The 19,206-nt window shown below is 38.0% G+C and overlaps 1 protein-coding gene across 1 annotated transcript in view; it reads left to right on the forward strand.

Moving 5' to 3' along the window:
* Positions 1 to 17,603, forward strand: part of LOC132117926 (neuron navigator 1-like) — a 140,601-nt gene extending 122,998 nt beyond the window's left edge. Inside the window, exons 10-32 of the mRNA XM_059527292.1 lie at positions 457 to 888; positions 2,675 to 2,716; positions 2,828 to 2,967; positions 3,246 to 3,425; positions 4,236 to 4,288; positions 4,952 to 4,975; positions 7,005 to 7,082; positions 7,537 to 7,620; positions 8,329 to 8,440; positions 8,531 to 8,649; positions 11,023 to 11,207; positions 11,363 to 11,525; positions 11,873 to 12,077; positions 12,194 to 12,291; positions 12,380 to 12,475; positions 12,899 to 13,067; positions 13,276 to 13,511; positions 13,604 to 13,758; positions 14,312 to 14,383; positions 14,526 to 14,722; positions 14,883 to 15,001; positions 15,550 to 15,759; positions 15,848 to 17,603. Coding sequence (XP_059383275.1) covers positions 457 to 888; positions 2,675 to 2,716; positions 2,828 to 2,967; positions 3,246 to 3,425; positions 4,236 to 4,288; positions 4,952 to 4,975; positions 7,005 to 7,082; positions 7,537 to 7,620; positions 8,329 to 8,440; positions 8,531 to 8,649; positions 11,023 to 11,207; positions 11,363 to 11,525; positions 11,873 to 12,077; positions 12,194 to 12,291; positions 12,380 to 12,475; positions 12,899 to 13,067; positions 13,276 to 13,511; positions 13,604 to 13,758; positions 14,312 to 14,383; positions 14,526 to 14,722; positions 14,883 to 15,001; positions 15,550 to 15,759; positions 15,848 to 15,931 — 3,253 coding nt within the window. The 3' untranslated portion in view covers positions 15,932 to 17,603. The remainder of the gene's footprint in view (positions 1 to 456; positions 889 to 2,674; positions 2,717 to 2,827; positions 2,968 to 3,245; positions 3,426 to 4,235; positions 4,289 to 4,951; positions 4,976 to 7,004; positions 7,083 to 7,536; positions 7,621 to 8,328; positions 8,441 to 8,530; positions 8,650 to 11,022; positions 11,208 to 11,362; positions 11,526 to 11,872; positions 12,078 to 12,193; positions 12,292 to 12,379; positions 12,476 to 12,898; positions 13,068 to 13,275; positions 13,512 to 13,603; positions 13,759 to 14,311; positions 14,384 to 14,525; positions 14,723 to 14,882; positions 15,002 to 15,549; positions 15,760 to 15,847) is intronic.
* Positions 17,604 to 19,206: the final 1,603 nt, after the last annotated feature.

Genomic DNA, 19,206 nt, shown 5'->3' on the forward strand with positions numbered 1-19,206 from the left:
TAAAATTTTGAGATCATACTTATTAATTTATTTTTCTATTAATTAATTATTCAAATTGTAAATATGTTGCCATGGTAGAGACATTTTCCATGATAACCATATATATTACTGACATAACCAATATAATGTAACCATAAAACTAATTATATAACAAGCATAGGATAAAAAATAAATTAAAAAAATAAAACTTTTTCTGGATTTTCACACTTGGCAAACAAACAAGCAAAAAAAAAAAAGTTTTGAGCACTCTTTAAAACATTTATTACAATCAAAAGTTGAAAGGTGGTATTATCTGTACTTAAATTTTTTATAATTTTATTTTTATTTATTTATTTTTTTAAATATGCCATATATCTTCATATTTTTCATGTTTTTATTTTCGTCATTGGCATTTCTATCATGTGAGTTATTTGTGCGTCTGGATGTGAGCTCATCTGTGTATCATGGCATTCACAGGCCCTCCAGTGCCAGATCTCTGCCCAAACCGGCTCACCTGGACAAGGCCAACTCCAACAGCCTGGACTGTGGGATAGTCGACGTGGAGGACCAGCTTCCTCCCAAAGTGCCACCCTTCTCCAAATTACAAGAACTATCAGGAATTAGCAGCACAAGCTGTCTGACGCCCAGTCCGGCTCCCATCCTCAACGTCAACTCCTCTGAGTGTTTCTCCAGCGCCACGGTGGGCCGAGGGGGCAGCGCTGGCGGCTCTCCCTCGCTCTTCCCCCGCCTCTCTGGCCTGCACCGTAGCATGGAGTCCTTGTCTCTGCAGATGAGCGTGTCTCCAGCAGGGGGCAGCATGACGGAGCCCAGGCCCAGACATGAGGACAGAGGGACAGATGGTGGCTGGTCGACAGGAAGCAGAGCCTCGCTCACGCTCACGACAGACAGGTGAGGCCTGTGCTCACTTCAGCTATGCTAGTCTACTCCTAAACACTGCAAACATTTGCTTAAACGTTCTAATACAATATACAATACAATACAATATATGTTTTTTAAATTGTTAAATTCATAATAGACCTCATATGGCTTGTTTCTAATCATTAGTTATATTGTAAGTTATCTAATCTTGTTATATTTATTCCCTAAAACGTTAGAAACTAACAAGATGACATCATCAAATTATATATATGGATGAACATGTTATGTTATGTTATGTTATGAAACAATTAGTAAATGATGTCTTTTATGAATTTCTTCAGTAACTGAGGTCCTTTCCTGTCTCTGGCCTAAAACAGCAGGCCTCCCACGTAAATGACCAAAACGAACACATTCTGTGGTGTGTTCAGAGCAGCAGCTCATCACTGGGTGTGCCAGTGGAAAGATCTAAAAGCTGCTCACTCTTTCTGTTATACCAAGGTTATTTTCACCTCTAGGATCGTGCAGCTCTCGGCCACAAATGACCTCTCTGTTTTCATGTGGTTTCCTTTATAAAAACCACCACCAAATTTAGTTAACGCTTGCTTAGTCTTATTAAAACTGGACAACGGCTCACAGCCTTAATCTAGCTCATATTTGAACTGGGCCGCGGTGCAGAGCTGAAGGCAAATGAGGGTCAGGAGCAAGGAGGTATTCCAGCAGCTCATCTCCCTCCATCACAGCTCTGATCTATAGCTCTCTTTATTCGTTTCTTCGCTGGGGAATTATTAATGAAAACTTGGCTATATCTGTAGCACAGAATTGTGTCTAGTGGCCATAAGAGTCTGATGATGTACTCCTCAATAAAATCACTATAAACATCTTGTAATTTATAAGTACAATAAGCAGAATAATTGCAACATAAAGTGGAGATAAGGTTAGAAAACAAGAAGCTTGTGCAGTCAGAATGCCAGTCAAGACCAAATCAAGAAGCAACCTATAGCAATGCGTTATAACAACGGTATCTCAGATAATCTGACGGCAGATACATGACTGACCCTGCAGATACTGACCTTAATGTTTTTTGTGTGTCACATGCACATTTGAGCATCTTCATTGCCTTTTAATGGCAGTTGGCAAACCCACTCAACCCACTTTTGTTTTGGTCTATGTGACTCCGCCCACTGCCAGTTTTACCCAATTGGATGTTTGGTGTCACCATTGGTGTCAACCAGTTGGTTGAAAACGCAGCGTATTGCAGCCATGGAAGCCAGCAAACCTATGGTTCAGAGTCTGCAGATTCTACCTGAATTAAAAAGTTTCGGCACCCATCTAAAGCTCTATGACCAGAGGCATATTATTGTCATTTGCGTTTGTTCCTGTTGCATGTCCTCAATCTGGCAACCTGTTTGAGCGTCGAGTCTGGGGAGAAACAACTCTCTCCAATGTTTTAAATCTAGCATTCAGTACCCATTTCTGCCGCTAGCTATCAATATTACATGATACTACACTTTTAAATGTAACTCTATGCCAAAGTTTAATATTTAGCTTCTTGATGTTTTTACAGCACATTTGCACTCGCTTCACATCCACCTGAAAATCAAAGCAGAACAATTGCCTATTATGTTAACACTGTGATTATATCTCTGCTAATAATCCCTCTGACTGACCTACTAATTGCTCATTTTGCTTTACAAATTACTGTGATATCTTTTTGGAGTCTGATCTCTTCATTTCCATGCATAAGTGTCTTGTGATTTGAATAATGCTCTATTTTTCACTTTCTCGTTTCTCATTCTCTCTCTTTTTTTTCTTTCAGCTCACAAAGGGATAGAAATACTCTCCCAAAGAAAGGCTTAAGGTACTTCTCATTTCACTTCACCTCCACTGCTTCATGATACTGGTACTCTTGATGGGGAAAATGGTTTGATCTGTCCATGAACTAATGTCACACACCCTCATGTCCCATCAGTCAGCACATGTCCTCACAGTCTGAGGAGGAGAGTAAAGAGAGACGTCACTCGCACACTATAGTGAGCCTGACTGAGACCAACAGCCCGCCGCAGTTCCCTTCACCCAGACTGACAGGAAAAACACCACTGACGAGCATCAGTAAGTGACCGAACTCAACTCTGATGACTGAGCATTTCAGGAACATTCTCAAGATGGATAATTGATTATTAATTTCAGTGGGTTTGATCGCTGTAAAGCAGAATTAATGGTTATATTTGTTATATATATATATATATATAAATGTTGTATGTTTATTTTATATTTAAATTTGCATTTCTAGCATTTGTCTTTGTCTGTGTCAGGCAGTATGCTGGGCACCTTTATCTGTTTTATCTCATACATAACCTCTGGCTCCCTCTGCTGTCTGTTATGTGCAGTAGCACCCAGCTCCACCACAGGAACGCCAAGAATGACACGATCCAACAGCATCCCCGCTCACGAGGCCAGTTTTGAGCTGTATCAGGCCTCTCCGCTGGGCAGCACCTTATCGCTCGCCGAGCGGCCCAAGAGCATGATCCGATCCGGCTCCTTCAGAGACAGAGACGCCGGCGATGATGGTGAGACTCTGGGTTTATATGGTACAGTCTACAGGGGGAGCACAGGTGAAATTTCTGGACTGATGAAGGTTGCAAGTTCGAATCCCACAAGGGATAAATATATTACCATTGTTGCCTTAAAGGGATACTCCACCCCAAAATGAAGATTTTGTCATTAATCACTTACCCCCATGTTGTTCCAAACCCGTATAAGCTTTGTTCGTCTTCGTGACACAATTTAAGATTTTGGATGAAAACTGGGAGGCTTGTGACTGTCCCATTGACTGCCAAGTATATAACAGTGTCAAGATCCAGAAAAGTATGGAAAGCATTGTCAGAATAGTCCATCTGCCATCAGTGATTAAACCGTAACATTATGAAGTGACTTTTTGTATGCAAATTAAACAAAAATAAGGACTTTATTCGACAATTTGTCTCTTCTGTTTTCAGTTTATTCATGTACAAAAAGTATTGTCGTCGATCATAACGTTACGGTTAAACCACTGATGGCAGATGGACTATTCTGATGATGCTTTTCATACTTTTCTGGATCGTGACAGTGATATTTTACAAGCCTCTCGGTTTTCATCCAAAATATCTTAAATTGTGTTACGAAAATTAACTAAGCTTTTACAGGTTAGGAACGACATGTGGGTAAGTTAATAATGACACAATTTTCATTTTGGGTTGGAATAACCCTTTAAGCCTTGAATCAAAATGACTGTAATTTTCTGCTAAAACATAGCTATGTAAACTATATGAATAGCTCTCACTTATAATAGCTCACTCTTATGTGTTTTTCTCTCTGTGTGTCTCTCTTTCCACCTGCAGTTCATGGCTCAGTGCTCTCACTGGTGTCCAATGCCTCCTCCAGCTACTCCTCAGTAAGTATCCCAGCACTATTCTTCCCTCCAGAGCTCCACACACGTGTGTTTCGGCACTAGACTGTCACGAGTGCAGCCTGCCGCTCGGCTAGAACTGCTGATTTACTGGAGCCTCACAGCAGGGAGACTAGAGAAGCTTTCTCTGCTTTCCTTACTAAAAATGGAGCTGTTACTTGAACTGCTGCACATGACTGGGTGCTGATGTGAGCTATAGCTTGGACAGACCTGTTTTTGTAGGTCCACACCACAGTATAAACAAATTAAAAAGCCAGAGCATTACGACAAAAAAAAAAAAAATTTGTCAAATATGTATTTCATCCACTGATTCACTCATAAGTAAAGCTACTTTTATCATTCACAGCTGTTTAACCCACATGGCATATAAATAGTGAAACAATTTAACAATGCTTTATTAAAAATGCATTTAATGTCATTACTATTTAGGGCTGCACAATTAATTAAATTAAAATCTGGTCTATTTTTAAATCAAGTCTAATGTAACTATATATATAAGCACAATATTGTTTAAAAAAAATCTGCCAAACCGTGCAGCCCTGTTTTAGACCTTTTTCATTTGTATTCCTATTTTTTTACTATAAACTTCCATTTATTTAGTATCTTATACTGTCTATCTGTCGTTCTTTTCTTCCGTGCTTCTCTCAGGCGGAGGAGAGAATACAGGGCGAGGTGAGTGTCTGTCTCTCTCTCTGATTTTCCCTCTCTGATTTTCCCTCAGTCATATTAATAAGCTGTTTTTGTCATACATGTTCTCAGAGATCATAACAGCTGAAGTCAGCTAATGTTAGGAGCTAACGAACTAACACATTGATTCAAAGCCTTTAACTGCCATTAGCTGTCCAGAAGACTGTTATGAGATTCCTCTGCTGTGTTTTTGTCGGTCATGGTCGACTCTCTCTGGGCTTAAGGAAATCAGTAGCTAAACACTTGCCACATACAGTATGTTGGTATTTATAACTGCGACCGTGTTCTGTGTTCCTTTACTATAATGTGAAGGCATATTCACATCAGATGGGATAAAACAAACACCAAAAAATTTAAATAGAATCAAAATGAAATATTATATAATTAAAAATATATTTTTTTAAGAAAAATACTTTGATATCTAAATGAAGGCCAGGCATTTTATTGAGCATAAACAATTAAGAAAATTACCTTGCTTCAGAATAAAAATTTAATTGGTGAATTAAATTGTAAATTGCAATAAACTGCCACATTTTCGTCATTTTACATAAAACTTATTTTAATAAAACTAATAAACATATTTTCAACATCCAAACAATTACGAAAATTGTTGATCTTGAATCTTGATTCAGAATAAAAGAATATATGTGTAAATGCTGGATTAAAATGGCAATTGCTAAATTAGTCATTTTATATGAAACTTTGATATCTAGAATTTGTATTAATAGAAATAAACAACAAAATAAAAAATAAAAAATCTTCAGCATCCAAACAAATAAGAAAATATAAATTCATATATACATGTATTGAATTGCATTTATAAATAAAGTATAATGTCATTTATATAAAACTTTCATGTCTATACTCCGTATGTATAGTAAATTATCTGTAATTAATGTTAATAAAAATAACAAACAAAATAACATCTATTGTTGATTTAAAAAAATAATATACCATCAATTTAAAAATAAAAAAATAATTAATAATACTCCTTTCAAATGAAATATATATAAGATGACGTAAAAGAGGAAATATGATCTTTTAGACTGCATTATGATCTTTTAGACGTGGCACATTGCATGCAGTGGTGCTGTTGTTTCATATGCTGATGGGAAAAGGCCTTCACTGTTTTGTGATGTGTCTTCTTGATCTCTGGATGCAAAATGCAGGCGTCTCGCCAAGTTACTTTGAAAACTCTTTTAGAGAGATGGACAAAAAGTGGAGTTGGTGAAGTTTTGCATTCCAAGCCTGAGTCTGATTTCACTCATTGTGTGTGTCGCTCTGGTCTGCTGTGCCTCATGGTCTGTGTGTGAATATACTCACCATTTGTCTTTCTGTTGTCTTCAGCTGCATGTATAGAGTTTATCAGCCTGTTCCAAACAGAGATAATATAAACAGACACAGTTGCTGTAGGGAGTGCTAAATATCATCAGCAGCTGCAGCTGACTGTAACACTGTCAATTAGGAAAAACTATGTATTATGTGTTTATGTCAAAGTAAATAACGTGATCATTAGAGGAATAGTTCACCAAAAATGGAAATTGTCATCATTTACTCCTGCGATGTCTATGAATATCCCATAACGACAATCATGTATGATTTGCTTTCTTTCCACAAAAGCAGACGATCAGCAGAATTTTTATTCATTTTTTTATTATTGCTTTTTTTATTCAGTGGAATTCAATGGCAAGCTCAGAAATGCCAAAATAAAAGTAGCCCATAAGAACTGCACAAATGAGATGTGAGAGCTTCATTAGAGAACATTGTCAGTCAATTAATGACCAATTCATATATAAAGCTATCAGAGGACTTCAGAGTACTTTCATGATATTTTTACTTTGTTCTTTTGTCATTTTTGGAGCTTGATAGACCTTCAGTCATTCAGGTCTGGAACAACATGAGGAAGCGTAATGATGACAGCATTCTCATTTTTGGGAGAACTATTGCTTTAAATTTAATTCAGGTGTATGCATGGAATTATATGTTGGTTAATAACTTGTGCGGTTCTTCACAGCAAATCCGTAAGCTGAGGAGGGAGCTGGAGTCTTCCCAGGAGAAGGTGGCCAATCTGACCTCACAGCTGTCTGCTAATGTAAGTGTACACTGTCACTTATCAACGCACAAACTATTGTGTATGTATAGTACAATATTCAGTTATTCTATTCATGAAAGAATCCTGAAAAAATAAGTTTCCACAAAAATACTTTTTTCAGCACTGACAATAATCAGAAATGTTTCTTGAGCAGCAAATCGGCATATTATACTGATTTCTGGAGGATCATGTGACACTGAAGACTGGAGGAATGATCTTTGCATCACAGGAATTAATTATATTTAAATATAAGGCAGTTATTTTGAATTGTAATCATATTTCACAATATCAGTTTAACTTTTATCAAATAAATGCAGCAAAAGAGATTTATTTTAGAAACGTAAACTAATCTTTTGAATTGTATGTATTATTATTTTTTTTAACATTCATTCTTTATTTAATATTACTTATATGATGATCATATGTAATATGATTTTTATTTTTTTATCTATAGGCCAACCTGGTGGCAGCATTTGAGCAGAGTCTGGCCCTCATGACCTCTCGACTCCAGACCCTCTCCGTCAGCGCTGTGCAGAAGGCATGATATTCAAATATTTTAGTCATTTCTGAGTCAAAATAGTTTCAAAGTGAATTCTTTACCATTTTTCTTTTCAGTGTAGTACCATGTTTTTAAATTTGTCTAATTTCTTTATATTATTGGACCAGTAAAACTGTCCTTTTACTGCCCATATTTAGATCAATACATGTAACCTCACAGAGTCACAGAGAGCCAAAGAGCAAATCTGGGTCAAGTTATGACTGAATGAATGTTGGGGGTTGCTGGCTTTAATTTACTGTCAAGAGGACACTGTGTTTATCTGTGCAATGCTCCAAAATTTTGAGTTCATGATTTGCCTTTGGCTAAATTGAGGGTTTAGAAGTGACTTTCATGCCACATTGCCCTCTGTGAAAGAAGCAGCCGGTCTAGAGAGCTCATGCTGAGAGGCAGCCACCCAGATTCATGCATTCGTTTGAGTGGCTGTGACCCTACAGATCATTTCAGTGATTCAGAGAAAGCACATCATGTTGATGTACCGGTGATGCACAGCTGGAGGAGCTTTTGTAGACGTCCCTGTGGCTTTGTCTGCCGTAAATGTCACTGGTCAAGTGCAGGCAGTAAATCAGAAGTTAACCTACATTTGTTTGGAAAACCGTCAGTAGCAGCGCTTTGGGGAATGTGGTTTGAGTGTTTATGCTTTAAATGGATGAGCACAGACTAAACACATCTGTGTTTTTTTCTCTATAGGACAGTGAATTACTGGACCTTAGAGAAACAATCGAGAGCCTAAAGACCAAGAACATGGAGGCGCAAGCCGTCATCCAAGTCGCACTCAATAACCCAGATGTTGCCCCCAAAGGTAAAGACAGCAACTGTGCACCTCAAATTGAGTTTTAGCTCAATATACAATGAATGTTAGCAAACAAGCATCCTTTATGTCTTCTCTCAGAGTTGCGGATGAGGAGGCAGAACTCATCCGAGAGCATCTCTAGTCTGAACAGTATTACCAGTCACTCCAGTGTGGGCAGCTTGAAAGACGACGCCAAGAAGAAGAAGAAAAAGAGCTGGGTAAGCGGAAAAAAGAGAATAAGATGGAATTATAGTGACTTATTATCTGCTATAGCGCATAACAAACGTTCTCACGTATTCTTCTTCTTTTGTAAATCTCCAAGGTCTGTGAGGTAAGTTTATGTCTCTCTGAGGGAATGTTCCTCATCTGTTGTTTCTAACTGCTCTATAAAGGTTATCATCGGTGCAGCTTCTCTGACAGTCACTGCCGCTTACACTTTCATATGTGTAAAATACTGTATGTTATAAATGTTAAGAGGTGAATTCAATGAGCAGATAGCACAAGTGGTCAACCGATAAATCGCAAATGCCGAAATTTGTCATTTTTAACTACCGGTATCAGCCATCATGTTTTTGTTTTCCTTTTGGTCAATGAGTGTTGAAAGCAGGACTTTTATTTTGACAGCACTGAAATCCAAGTGAGTGCAGAGACAGAAGTTGTCCTTCTCCATCTTTATTAGCTTAGTGTCGTCAATCAAACATGTCTTATGATTTATATCCAGTGCTATATCCATTTTGCTTCTACATCAGATTCATGTTATATTAATATTATATTCACCGTGTAGCCTACAGTATGTGAAATGAGAATATATGATTCCCAGTTCACACAGACTTACTGGATGTAGTTATTCACAGTGTTTACTTTTTCACTTCCCTATCTGTGAAAAATACTATTCTAACATTAAAGGGATAGTTCACCCAAAAATGTAAATTCTGTCATTAATTACTCGCCCTCATGTCCTTCCAAACCTGTAAGACCTTTGTTCATCTTCAGAACACAAATTAAGATATTTTTTATATTTATATTTGAAATGTAGTCATTGTTTGTGTTTTCTTTGCATACAAAAAAAGTTATCTCGTAATTTCCTAAAATTACGGTTGTAACATGGATTATTTTAATGATGTTCTTAATACATTTCTGGACCTTGATCATGGTAGTACCTTTGCTGCCTATGGAGGGTCAGAGAGCTCTCGGATTTCATCAAAAATATCTTAATTTGTGTTCAGAAGATGAATGAAGGTCTTACAGGTTTGGAACGACATGAGGGCGAGTAATTAATGACAGAATTTAAATTTTTGGGTGAACTAACCCTTTAAGATGCTATTTAAAATCTAAATTTGTTAATTTTACAGATTTTTATATATTTTCTAAATGATTCATCTCTAATTTTAATAAATATATTTTACAACAAATCTAAATTTCTTTGCAAAAATTGGTTATGCATGCAATATTTTATTACATTATTCATTTAGCTGACGCTTTTATCTAAAGTGACTTACAATTGCTATATATGTCAGAGGTCACACGCCTCTGGAGCAACTAGGAGTTAAGTGTCATTCGAACCCAGGTCTCTCACACCAAAGGCATGTGTCTTATCCACTGCACCAGCACCACAATATAATATTGGCCTATATCGGACATCAGCCACCCTGCTTTACAAGATATACTCTATCAGCCATGCAAAATCTGTATTGGTCAACCTCTAGTTAGCACCAGCTGCTAAGAATGGAAAAAATGGAGACCCACATGATTTTGCAATTGTGTCATGACCTGAACTGCATTAATTACTTCAGCGCATCAGGTATATCAGCAGCTTATAAAGTGGTGCAAGTGACCAGCTCTATCACTAGGCTCCGTTCATTCTTAGTGAATTCCCTCTAGAATGCTATTTTACTAACACTGTAAACATGTGGTAACACTGTGAATGTGTCATGTGGCTATGACAGAAGAAAAAGAAAAGCAGTTATTAACTGTCACACATACAAGAATGAAGCTGCAGCTGTACACTCACACTAACTCTGGCATGTATAGTAGAGACACATCACTTTGCACGTTGAAATAATTTGTTACAGCTCTTTGTTATTTTACCTGTGTTTTATTTTTTGTGGTTCAAGGCTATAAGCTCATTTATAGGAATGATTGCACCTCAAATTTTACATCTCCGTACAATATAATTAAGAAGCTGATAACATTTCCACATAAATATATATATAAATGAATTAATGCTTTTATTCGGTAATAGTGTCAGTAAAGACATTAATCATTTTACAAAAGATTTTTGTTTACAAAAATGCTTTTTTTTCTATTAATCCTGAAAAAAAAAATGCAGCAACTCAGCATATTAAATTGACTTCTGAAGGATCATGTGACACTGAAACCTGGAGTAATGATGCTGAAATATTCCACAAATAACTTTTTACTGTATTTTTGATCAAATAAGGTTTCTTTCACATTTACATTTTTAAACAAAAATGAAAGTTAATCAGCTTGAAATGAGTGAAAAATTCAGAATAAACTAATATTTATTCTTATATTTGTGAATTACTTCCGTGTGTTTTAAGTTCTCTCCCTTTTTCTCGATTTCTCTGTAGTTACGAAGTTCTTTTGGCAAGGCGTTCAGCATTAAGAAGGGCGCTAAAGGTGGCTCCATGTACTCTGATATTGAAGAGATCGCCACTCCAGATTCTTCTGCACCCAACTCACCAAAACTGGGTCATGAAGAGGGAGAGAACCCGCCCACTTCCCTCCCATCCAGCCAATCAGCCACTTCCTCCGTGTGAGTAAAGTCCTCATGTCCCAATCACAATACCAAGCGAAAATTAGGCAAAAGTGGGCAATTTCACTTTTGAAATGCAGCAGCAATTAGAGTGTTACACCCTTTAGACTGCTTTTAGGTTTTAGCACTTTTTAAATGACATTGCATTCTAACAGGATCCTTGAAAGCAACGAAGAAAACGATAGCGATGAGAAGATGGTGTCAGAGCTGCGGTCTGAGCTTTGGGAGAAAGAGATGAAACTGACAGACATTCGGCTAGAAGCGCTGAACTCAGCACACCAGCTGGAGCAGCTACAAGAGACCATGAATAACATGCAGGTCAGTGGCTGCTTTAGTAATGTTTTGGTATCACCTTTGCTCTGCTAATTTCCATGGGCAAAATCCAGTCCTTTCCATTGGAATCTACACCCTTGGCAATTACACATAAGGGTGATAGATTTCACAGATTTTGCAATGGGTTTAAGTTGTCAATTTGTCGCAGTGACCCAAACAAAGCTAAGTGGTTTGAAAGTAACTTCTGTGTAAGCATACATCACTACACTATTCACAGTAGATGATGGATATATCTTGCCTGTGAAACCTTGCATATCTTCACTGCAGTTCATGACTTTGCACGTCAAACATTACATTGAAAACAAAACTTTCATCACAATCTCTCATTGTAGAGTATGGTGGATAATCTGAAGGCAGAGAACGATCATCTGAAAACAGGAAGTGCTCCATCATCCCTTGTCCTTCCTTGCACCCCACCTTCTACTTCCACCTCCCAACCGTCTGGTCTGGCCAGCCTCCTGAACTGCAACCAAACCAAACCAGCCATGAGCCTCACCAAGTCCTTCAGCCTCAGCCTCAATGAGTGCTCCAACACTGGTGAGTTCCTCCAGTCATGCCATATCATACTTAAACATAAAAAAGGGGTTAGCTCCAAGCATTGCTTCCCATTACTGATCTAGAGATGTCACTGTTGTTTTTTTTCTGTCAAGCAGACATTGCTCCTATGGAGTTACTGAGCTTTTCATCTCAGAGGAATGAGGTCTTTACGCGTGTGGTGGTCCGTATAGCTGACCAGCAAGTGTCCAGAGAGGTGAATACGTGAAAACATATAGCAAATGGCTTTACATACGTGAACATTAGATCATATGCACTAAATAAGGCAACTGGTGTACAATCAGCAGGTGAGGCAGCAGGATTTCTATATCGGCTCTGTGAGGATTCATGGGAAAACCGAATGGTCTATGTTAGACACGGACATCTCCACAGCTTTCAGGGTGAGATCTCATTCTGTGGTGTAAAGACAGCTAAAAATGTTTCAATTAATGCAAAAAATATCAGAATGTAGTATGCAAAAGTTATATGAAAAAAAAAATTAGTATGCAAATAATACCTTCATTGCTGATGATATTTAATAGCAGACATATTATCAAAAGTCGGTGATTTGACTCACTAATGACTCATGATTTTAAGTTTTTACTTTTAAGTTTTTTATATTTATTGTAAATTGTTTTAAATGTAATTATTTAATTGGCCTGCCTATATGATGATAGATAGATAGATAGATAGATAGATAGATAGATAGATAGATAGATAGATAGATAGATAGATAGATAGATAGATAGATAGATAGATAGATTTAAATTAATGTATTTTTTTATAATAATTAATCAAATGTGTTCTTTGTATTTGTACATCAGAACTATATTTCGCAGGTGGATCCCAGTGCAAGTATGGGACTGTCTGTCGACTCTATCCACAGTTACAGTATTGATCAGAGCAGGAGGGTGCTTGGAGACGAGGCCCCAGAAAGTTCACCCTGTGACTGTTTAAAAAAGGGTCCTGGATTTGTCACTGTTGCCCTCAAAGGTGAAAAACTTACACTTTTTAATTTTTGAGGTGTCCTCACTAAGAGTGAAATTATGTTCAAACTGGAAAAAATCACAGGCATCTGAACAGATGTTGTGCTTCATTCGCTTTATAATGTTAGAATCTCTGACTTCCTGTATGAAAAAAGTGCAGTTCCCCATGGCACTTGTCACTGACCTCTGGCTCAACTAATCTCACTCTATTGCAGGCTTTTTGGAGAAGTGTGTGGACAGTCTGGTGTTTGAGACGCTCGTCCCCAAGCCCATGATGCAACACTACATAAGTCTGCTTCTGAAGCACCGACGGCTGGTCCTGTCGGGCCCCAGCGGCACGGGGAAGACCTACCTGACCACCCGACTGGCTGAGTACCTGCTGGAGAGGAGCGGCCGTGACCCCAGCCCTGGCCTTATCACCACCTTCAACATGCACCAACAGACCTGCAAGGTGAAGCCTAGAAATCACACTTCCCAGGAAACACTGACTGGTTTGGTGTGACCAGCAGTTGTAAAGCTTCACTTTGGTCTTCTCTCCCTCAGGACCTCCAGCTGTACCTGTCTAATCTGGCCAATCAGATTGACCGAGATTGTGGCACTGAGGACATTCCATTGGTCATTATCTTGGACGATATCAGTGACGCATCTTCCATCACTGACCTGGTCAATAGTGCACTGACCTGCAAATATCACAAATGGTGAGGGAACTCCTATGTTAAGAACACAATATTGTGTTGTATGTCGAATCTCTTAAAAAATATAATAATCATATTTTTAAAGGTAGAATAATATGTAGGGAAAATTAAGCAATTTTACTATTAAGTTTTTTTTTTTTGGCAATTAAGACTATTTCTATATGTGAAACAGTACATAATACAAATCATATTAAAATTAAAACCTGCATAAATTAGAGGCAGTATAACAAATGCTAACATAACTTTATTAATACTTAATAAAAACAATAAATAATTTTTGCATTACAGTAATGAGAATGTGGTGGAAAATATTTTGTGATTTTCTTATTTTCTTTAATCGTCAATGTCATTAATTCTTAATGATACAAAAAATTATAATTTTATTTTTGCAAAATATAATTTTAAATATAATTTAACAGAAAAATTACCTGGAAGAATTTCTTGACAAACTTTGTGAGATTCACTCTTTGACAGGATTTTATTTTTTCTAAATTACGTTTTCTTGGGAAGTATTTTTCTTGGATATTATATTTTATAAATTGGTTATTTGTTTCAGTCCTTACGTCATTGGAACCACCAATCAGTCTGTTAAGATGTCATCCAATCTTGGACTGCATCTCAGCTTCAGGTAAGTTCCTAATTTCTTTAGCACTGTTTCATTCAAGTTTTTAGATTGTGGTACGACAACATTAAATCTGAAAAAATGAAAATAAAAAGTTGAAATTCCATATCAATACGCTAACCATTTGTAATTTTCTATTTGCCTGAAGAATGGTCACCTTCTCCAACAACGTGGAGCCTGCAAATGGTTTCCTAGTGCGTTACTTGCACAGGAAGTTGATAGAGGCGGAGGATGAAAGCACAGTTCACAGTGCTGAGGTGCTGAGGGTTCTGGACTGGGTGCCTAAACTCTGGTACCATCTCCATACCTTCCTGGAGAAACACAGCACCTCTGACTTCCTCATAGGTACAGCCTTACACGTTCTGAATATCTGTTTTACATAGTGCTCTTCAGAAAAAAAGAAAAATATATTTAACCATTTATATTAGCAAAAATAATCAGAGCAACCTTTCAAAGGTTAGGTAATAACCTACAACAACTTAAGTTTTTGCTCCTGTCTATGCAGGTCCCTGCTTCTTCTTGTCTTGCCCAGTATCATTAGCAGAGTTTCGCTCCTGGTTTATTGACCTCTGGAACCAGTCCATTATTCCTTATCTTCAGGAGGGAGCTAAGGATGGTGTGAAGGTAAGCTGCTCATAGCATCTTATTACAGAAGAACTGATGTCTAACCCTGCTCATGGATGGCCAACATCCAGCAGAGTTTAGCTCCAACACTAACTTAACACTCCAAGCTCTTCTGGATCACTAGAAACTGTAGATGTTTTGGAGCTAGTTTATGGAGTAAGATGGTTCAAACTTTAAAATAAAACACACTTCACAGGGAGCAACTCTCGCAAAAGTTAGTCTTGTGCACCATACAAAAAGTGCGAGAGACTCAGCTTATACTCCCAATTGAATTCAACAGCTTCTAAGTTAACAACTGATGAATAGCTGCTTATATAGACAGTTAACTTACCTTTTTGGTCCAGACACAGCTGATGGGACGTGAGAACAATGTCGACTTATGTCATGGCTTTTACATCTTGGCCAAAATGAGGCAACTCACTAAGTTTTAGAACAGAGCTCATCTGTTACTAAAAGAGTTGCATTTTGTTGGATCATATGATACTTATTGTGTCTTCTCAAAGTGCAGTGGAGTCTTGAAGCTCAATCTCTGCACTGATATACTTCAGGTCCATGGTCAGAAATCAGCATGGGAGGATCCAGTGGAGTGGGTGAGGGATACGCTGCCTTGGCCTTCAGCTCAACAGGACCAGGCCAAACTCTTTCACCTCCCTCCGCCAACCACTGGCCCCAATTCTGCTCCAACACAGCAGCCTATTGACGACAGGGACACATCCAACAAGGACACGTCTTTGTCCACAATGGAGTCTGATCCACTGGTGAGTGTCTAGTTCAACTACACCTGAACCTTTGTGAACAAATCTGCATGTGTTGTGACAAGCTGTCCTCGTTCTGTCCCTCATTCAGATGGCGATGCTGCTGAAACTCCAGGAGTCTGCCAACTACATCGAATCGCCCGAACGGGACATTTATGGCAACCCCACTTTCTAGGCTGAGCTATAAGACTCGAGAGCTTACTAATGGCTAGTGCTGTTCTGTACAGCTGATTTGCACCTCCTGTCTCCTTCAAAAGGCTTGGGAGAGTCGAGAAGAGAAACTATCAAGAACATCAAGGCAGACAAAACTCTTAAGTCTGAAAGAAAAGCAGAAGAACTGATCCTGCCAGATCTGAGCGAGAATCTTTTTTGCACTGTTGTCTTAACCGGTCCTTCCTTTGCTTATTTAACCTGCAAGTGGCATGGCAATACTTGCAACTGGGGATTGTGAAGATTGGACGATTGTGAAGATGAAATGTTCTTGTCTACCATACTGAGAACAAAATGTGCTCCACAGTTGTTTGCTATTACTTTTGCTTTGAATAATATCTGACCGTATGGACCAAAAATCTATTTATTCTTGTTTGCAAAAGTACCGACACTCCATCCTCAAGATCAAGTCGTCTGAACCCTGTACACAAAGGTGCGGTTACATTTAGACCATCTCGCATGGATGCAAAATGTAATGTACAAGATGGTGCTTAGAATTCAGCCTTAAATGATGTCCCTCCATATATCATAAATTCAGTTCCATAGCAATCAGAATATTACGCTATATTACCTCACAGTTTGCACAGTGATGCATTTTTAAGGTGCAGTACATACCCATAGCCAGGTTGCATTAATTCCTATCAAACACGCAGACATCAGACAGATGTCTACTGTAGATCTCTGAGAGGATGCACATTGATACGTAGCTTTCAATCAAGAGCACTGACTGGTTGTTCAAGATTTGTAGGTTGTTTGCTCCAATGGAGAGTTGAAGCAACAAAACAACCAGAAGTTGTGAGAATTTGAGGTGACATGAGCCATAGAGACTGTTGGCGATGGATGAAGTTCAATTATATGCAAATGTCTTCCAATGGGAGAACAGATAATGAAGCTCATGTGATCTGCTGCCTGATATTGTTTAAAAAAGTTGCTGGATTAAGGTGGCACTTGGAGATGCAGCAAAGCTGGGAATGTCTGCAGTAGGGTTCATGTGATCCACCGCCTGATACAGTCAGAGGGCGACCTCAGGCTAATAAATAGCTGTCAGTTATAACAAAGGTGCTGTTACCGGTGAATGGGAACAGTATGCATAATTTATGTGCGTCCAGTGCTTTTGACCTTGAAGTACAGATATACTAAATTTTCCATGTTTCGCTCCATCTCACACACCATTGAGCATTCAAGCCCTTCAAACTAAACTTAAGCATTGTGATCATGGGCATGTCCTAGTGGGCCTTCAAGTACTCAAATATCTTGCTCAGTTGCTTTTGTCCATGCACAAGTCCATGGCATGCACAAAAAAAACGGGCTGCACACAGATGTTGTGCACAGACAAGAATTGCTTAACGTGGACTGTGCGAGTCAGAGCTGAACATGGGCAAGGGAAGTATATTTTCAGCTTTAGATCCAGTACCCAAGGTGCTCATAGATCATCAGGATAATCAAAGGCTTTGTTCTCACTGACACCCCAAACCCAGTTCACTTGGCTTTGTACTTATGTAGCAACTAATATAGGTCCTGTTTCCATCTGGTATTAACGTGTTTCAAATGCATCTCTTGTGATCTCTTGTTTTTCCCCTTTTATTTTGGGATACTCAACATCTTTTTGAAGAGTCCCAAGTGCATCACACAAATACAAATACCATGTTGCGCAGCTTATGAGTGAGCAGGAATTGGAAGTAAATGAAAAAGATACAGATTGTAGCTGCCAACACAACAAAATTTGAATTACTTATTTTGGTGCACCTTCTCTCAACACGTCTCAGAATAATCTGAGATTTTATTTAATAATCTGTTATTTGAGCAGGTGGTAAGAAGGGGATGCTTCACTTCAGTTCAGAGCAAATCCAGGACAAATAAGGATTCATATTATTAATGTGATGTGGTCACATGCAGTTTTGACTACCTCTGTATGTGGTTTCAGTGATCCGATCACAGTTTTAGACCATGTTTACACCTGCATTTGGAGCCTAACACTTGTGATCGGATCACCAGAAATGCATATTAACACAAGGTGGAAACAGGGCTGTAAATATACTGGATAATGGCTCCACTGCCTGAACAAACTAAGCCAATTTGAGCTCCTGCAAAATAAGATCAGGATTGTTTGCAGTGTGAACAAAGCCAAAATGGTTTAAACTATTTGTTTTGTCTGGAGGAGGTTTAGCAATTTATGTTTGGCCTTTGTTATGTCTAGAGTTTCAAAGCTAAAGTTTTACACACACTTAATATCCTTTGGTCTTCTGTAACAATGTAGCCAGTTTTGGAAATATGTAATTGTTTTTTATTGTTATTATTTCTGGTCATTTTAAGTCACAGGATGACCCCGTATCAGGGTCTTTTACAAACTCTCAATTCATTCCAGGAACAACTGTAATAATGACAGAGTATCTTGAAATTCAGCACACCCTAAAAAATATCAATGGCGGATTGTAACTCATTAAAATGTTTGCTATTGGCTGATTACAGGTACTCCAGAACTGTATGTGCATGAAAGCTTTACCTGAGGAAGTTTTAGCTAAAAAAGGCACCTTATGAGACGCATGTGTTGGCAACCAGTCTACAAGAGCAAAGTGTTCTTTTTCATAAATTACCAAATTTAAACTGAATTTCTCTTTTACAGTTAGCACTAAAGCAATGTCAGATGAAATGTAATCTGAGAATGTAAATTGGATCAAATCTTCAGTTTGCCAACACACCTAGTGCTCTTGATGATGCTTGCTGAATCGTGTGCTCGTGTTATGTGTCCTGTTACCGTCAGAAGTAGCTCTCTAGATGAATAACCAGAGGAGCATTTTTTAAAGGTCTTTTTCTATGTTTGTTTGTTTTTTACTAAAGGATCTGATTCTGACATTTGTAAATAGATTTTCAAAAAAAAAAAGCCCCCCCAAAAAAAAATGCAACAAAAAGATCTATGGTAGAACAAACAATGATAACATATAACAACTACTGTATAAACTGAATGTGTCTGGTTAGATATACATTACAGCAAGGATCGCAGTCATCTCTCACTGCCACAAAGTAACTAGATCTATATACGTTATTCACTATAAAAGGGTCCTCTGTATTCTCTTCCGGATCGTACAAGGTATTGAATGGCTTTTACGATTGAGTTGGACATAACAACCCATTAAAAAAACAGTAAAAAAAAATATAAGTGGCAGCAGTGCTTCAAATCACACAAGTACCTCAAAATCTGTTTTAACAACTCATCATATGATCATAAACTTCCCTTAATTG

Source organism: Carassius carassius, chromosome 37, assembly GCF_963082965.1.
Source record: "Carassius carassius chromosome 37, fCarCar2.1, whole genome shotgun sequence".
Taxonomy (NCBI): Eukaryota; Metazoa; Chordata; class Actinopteri; order Cypriniformes; family Cyprinidae; genus Carassius; species Carassius carassius.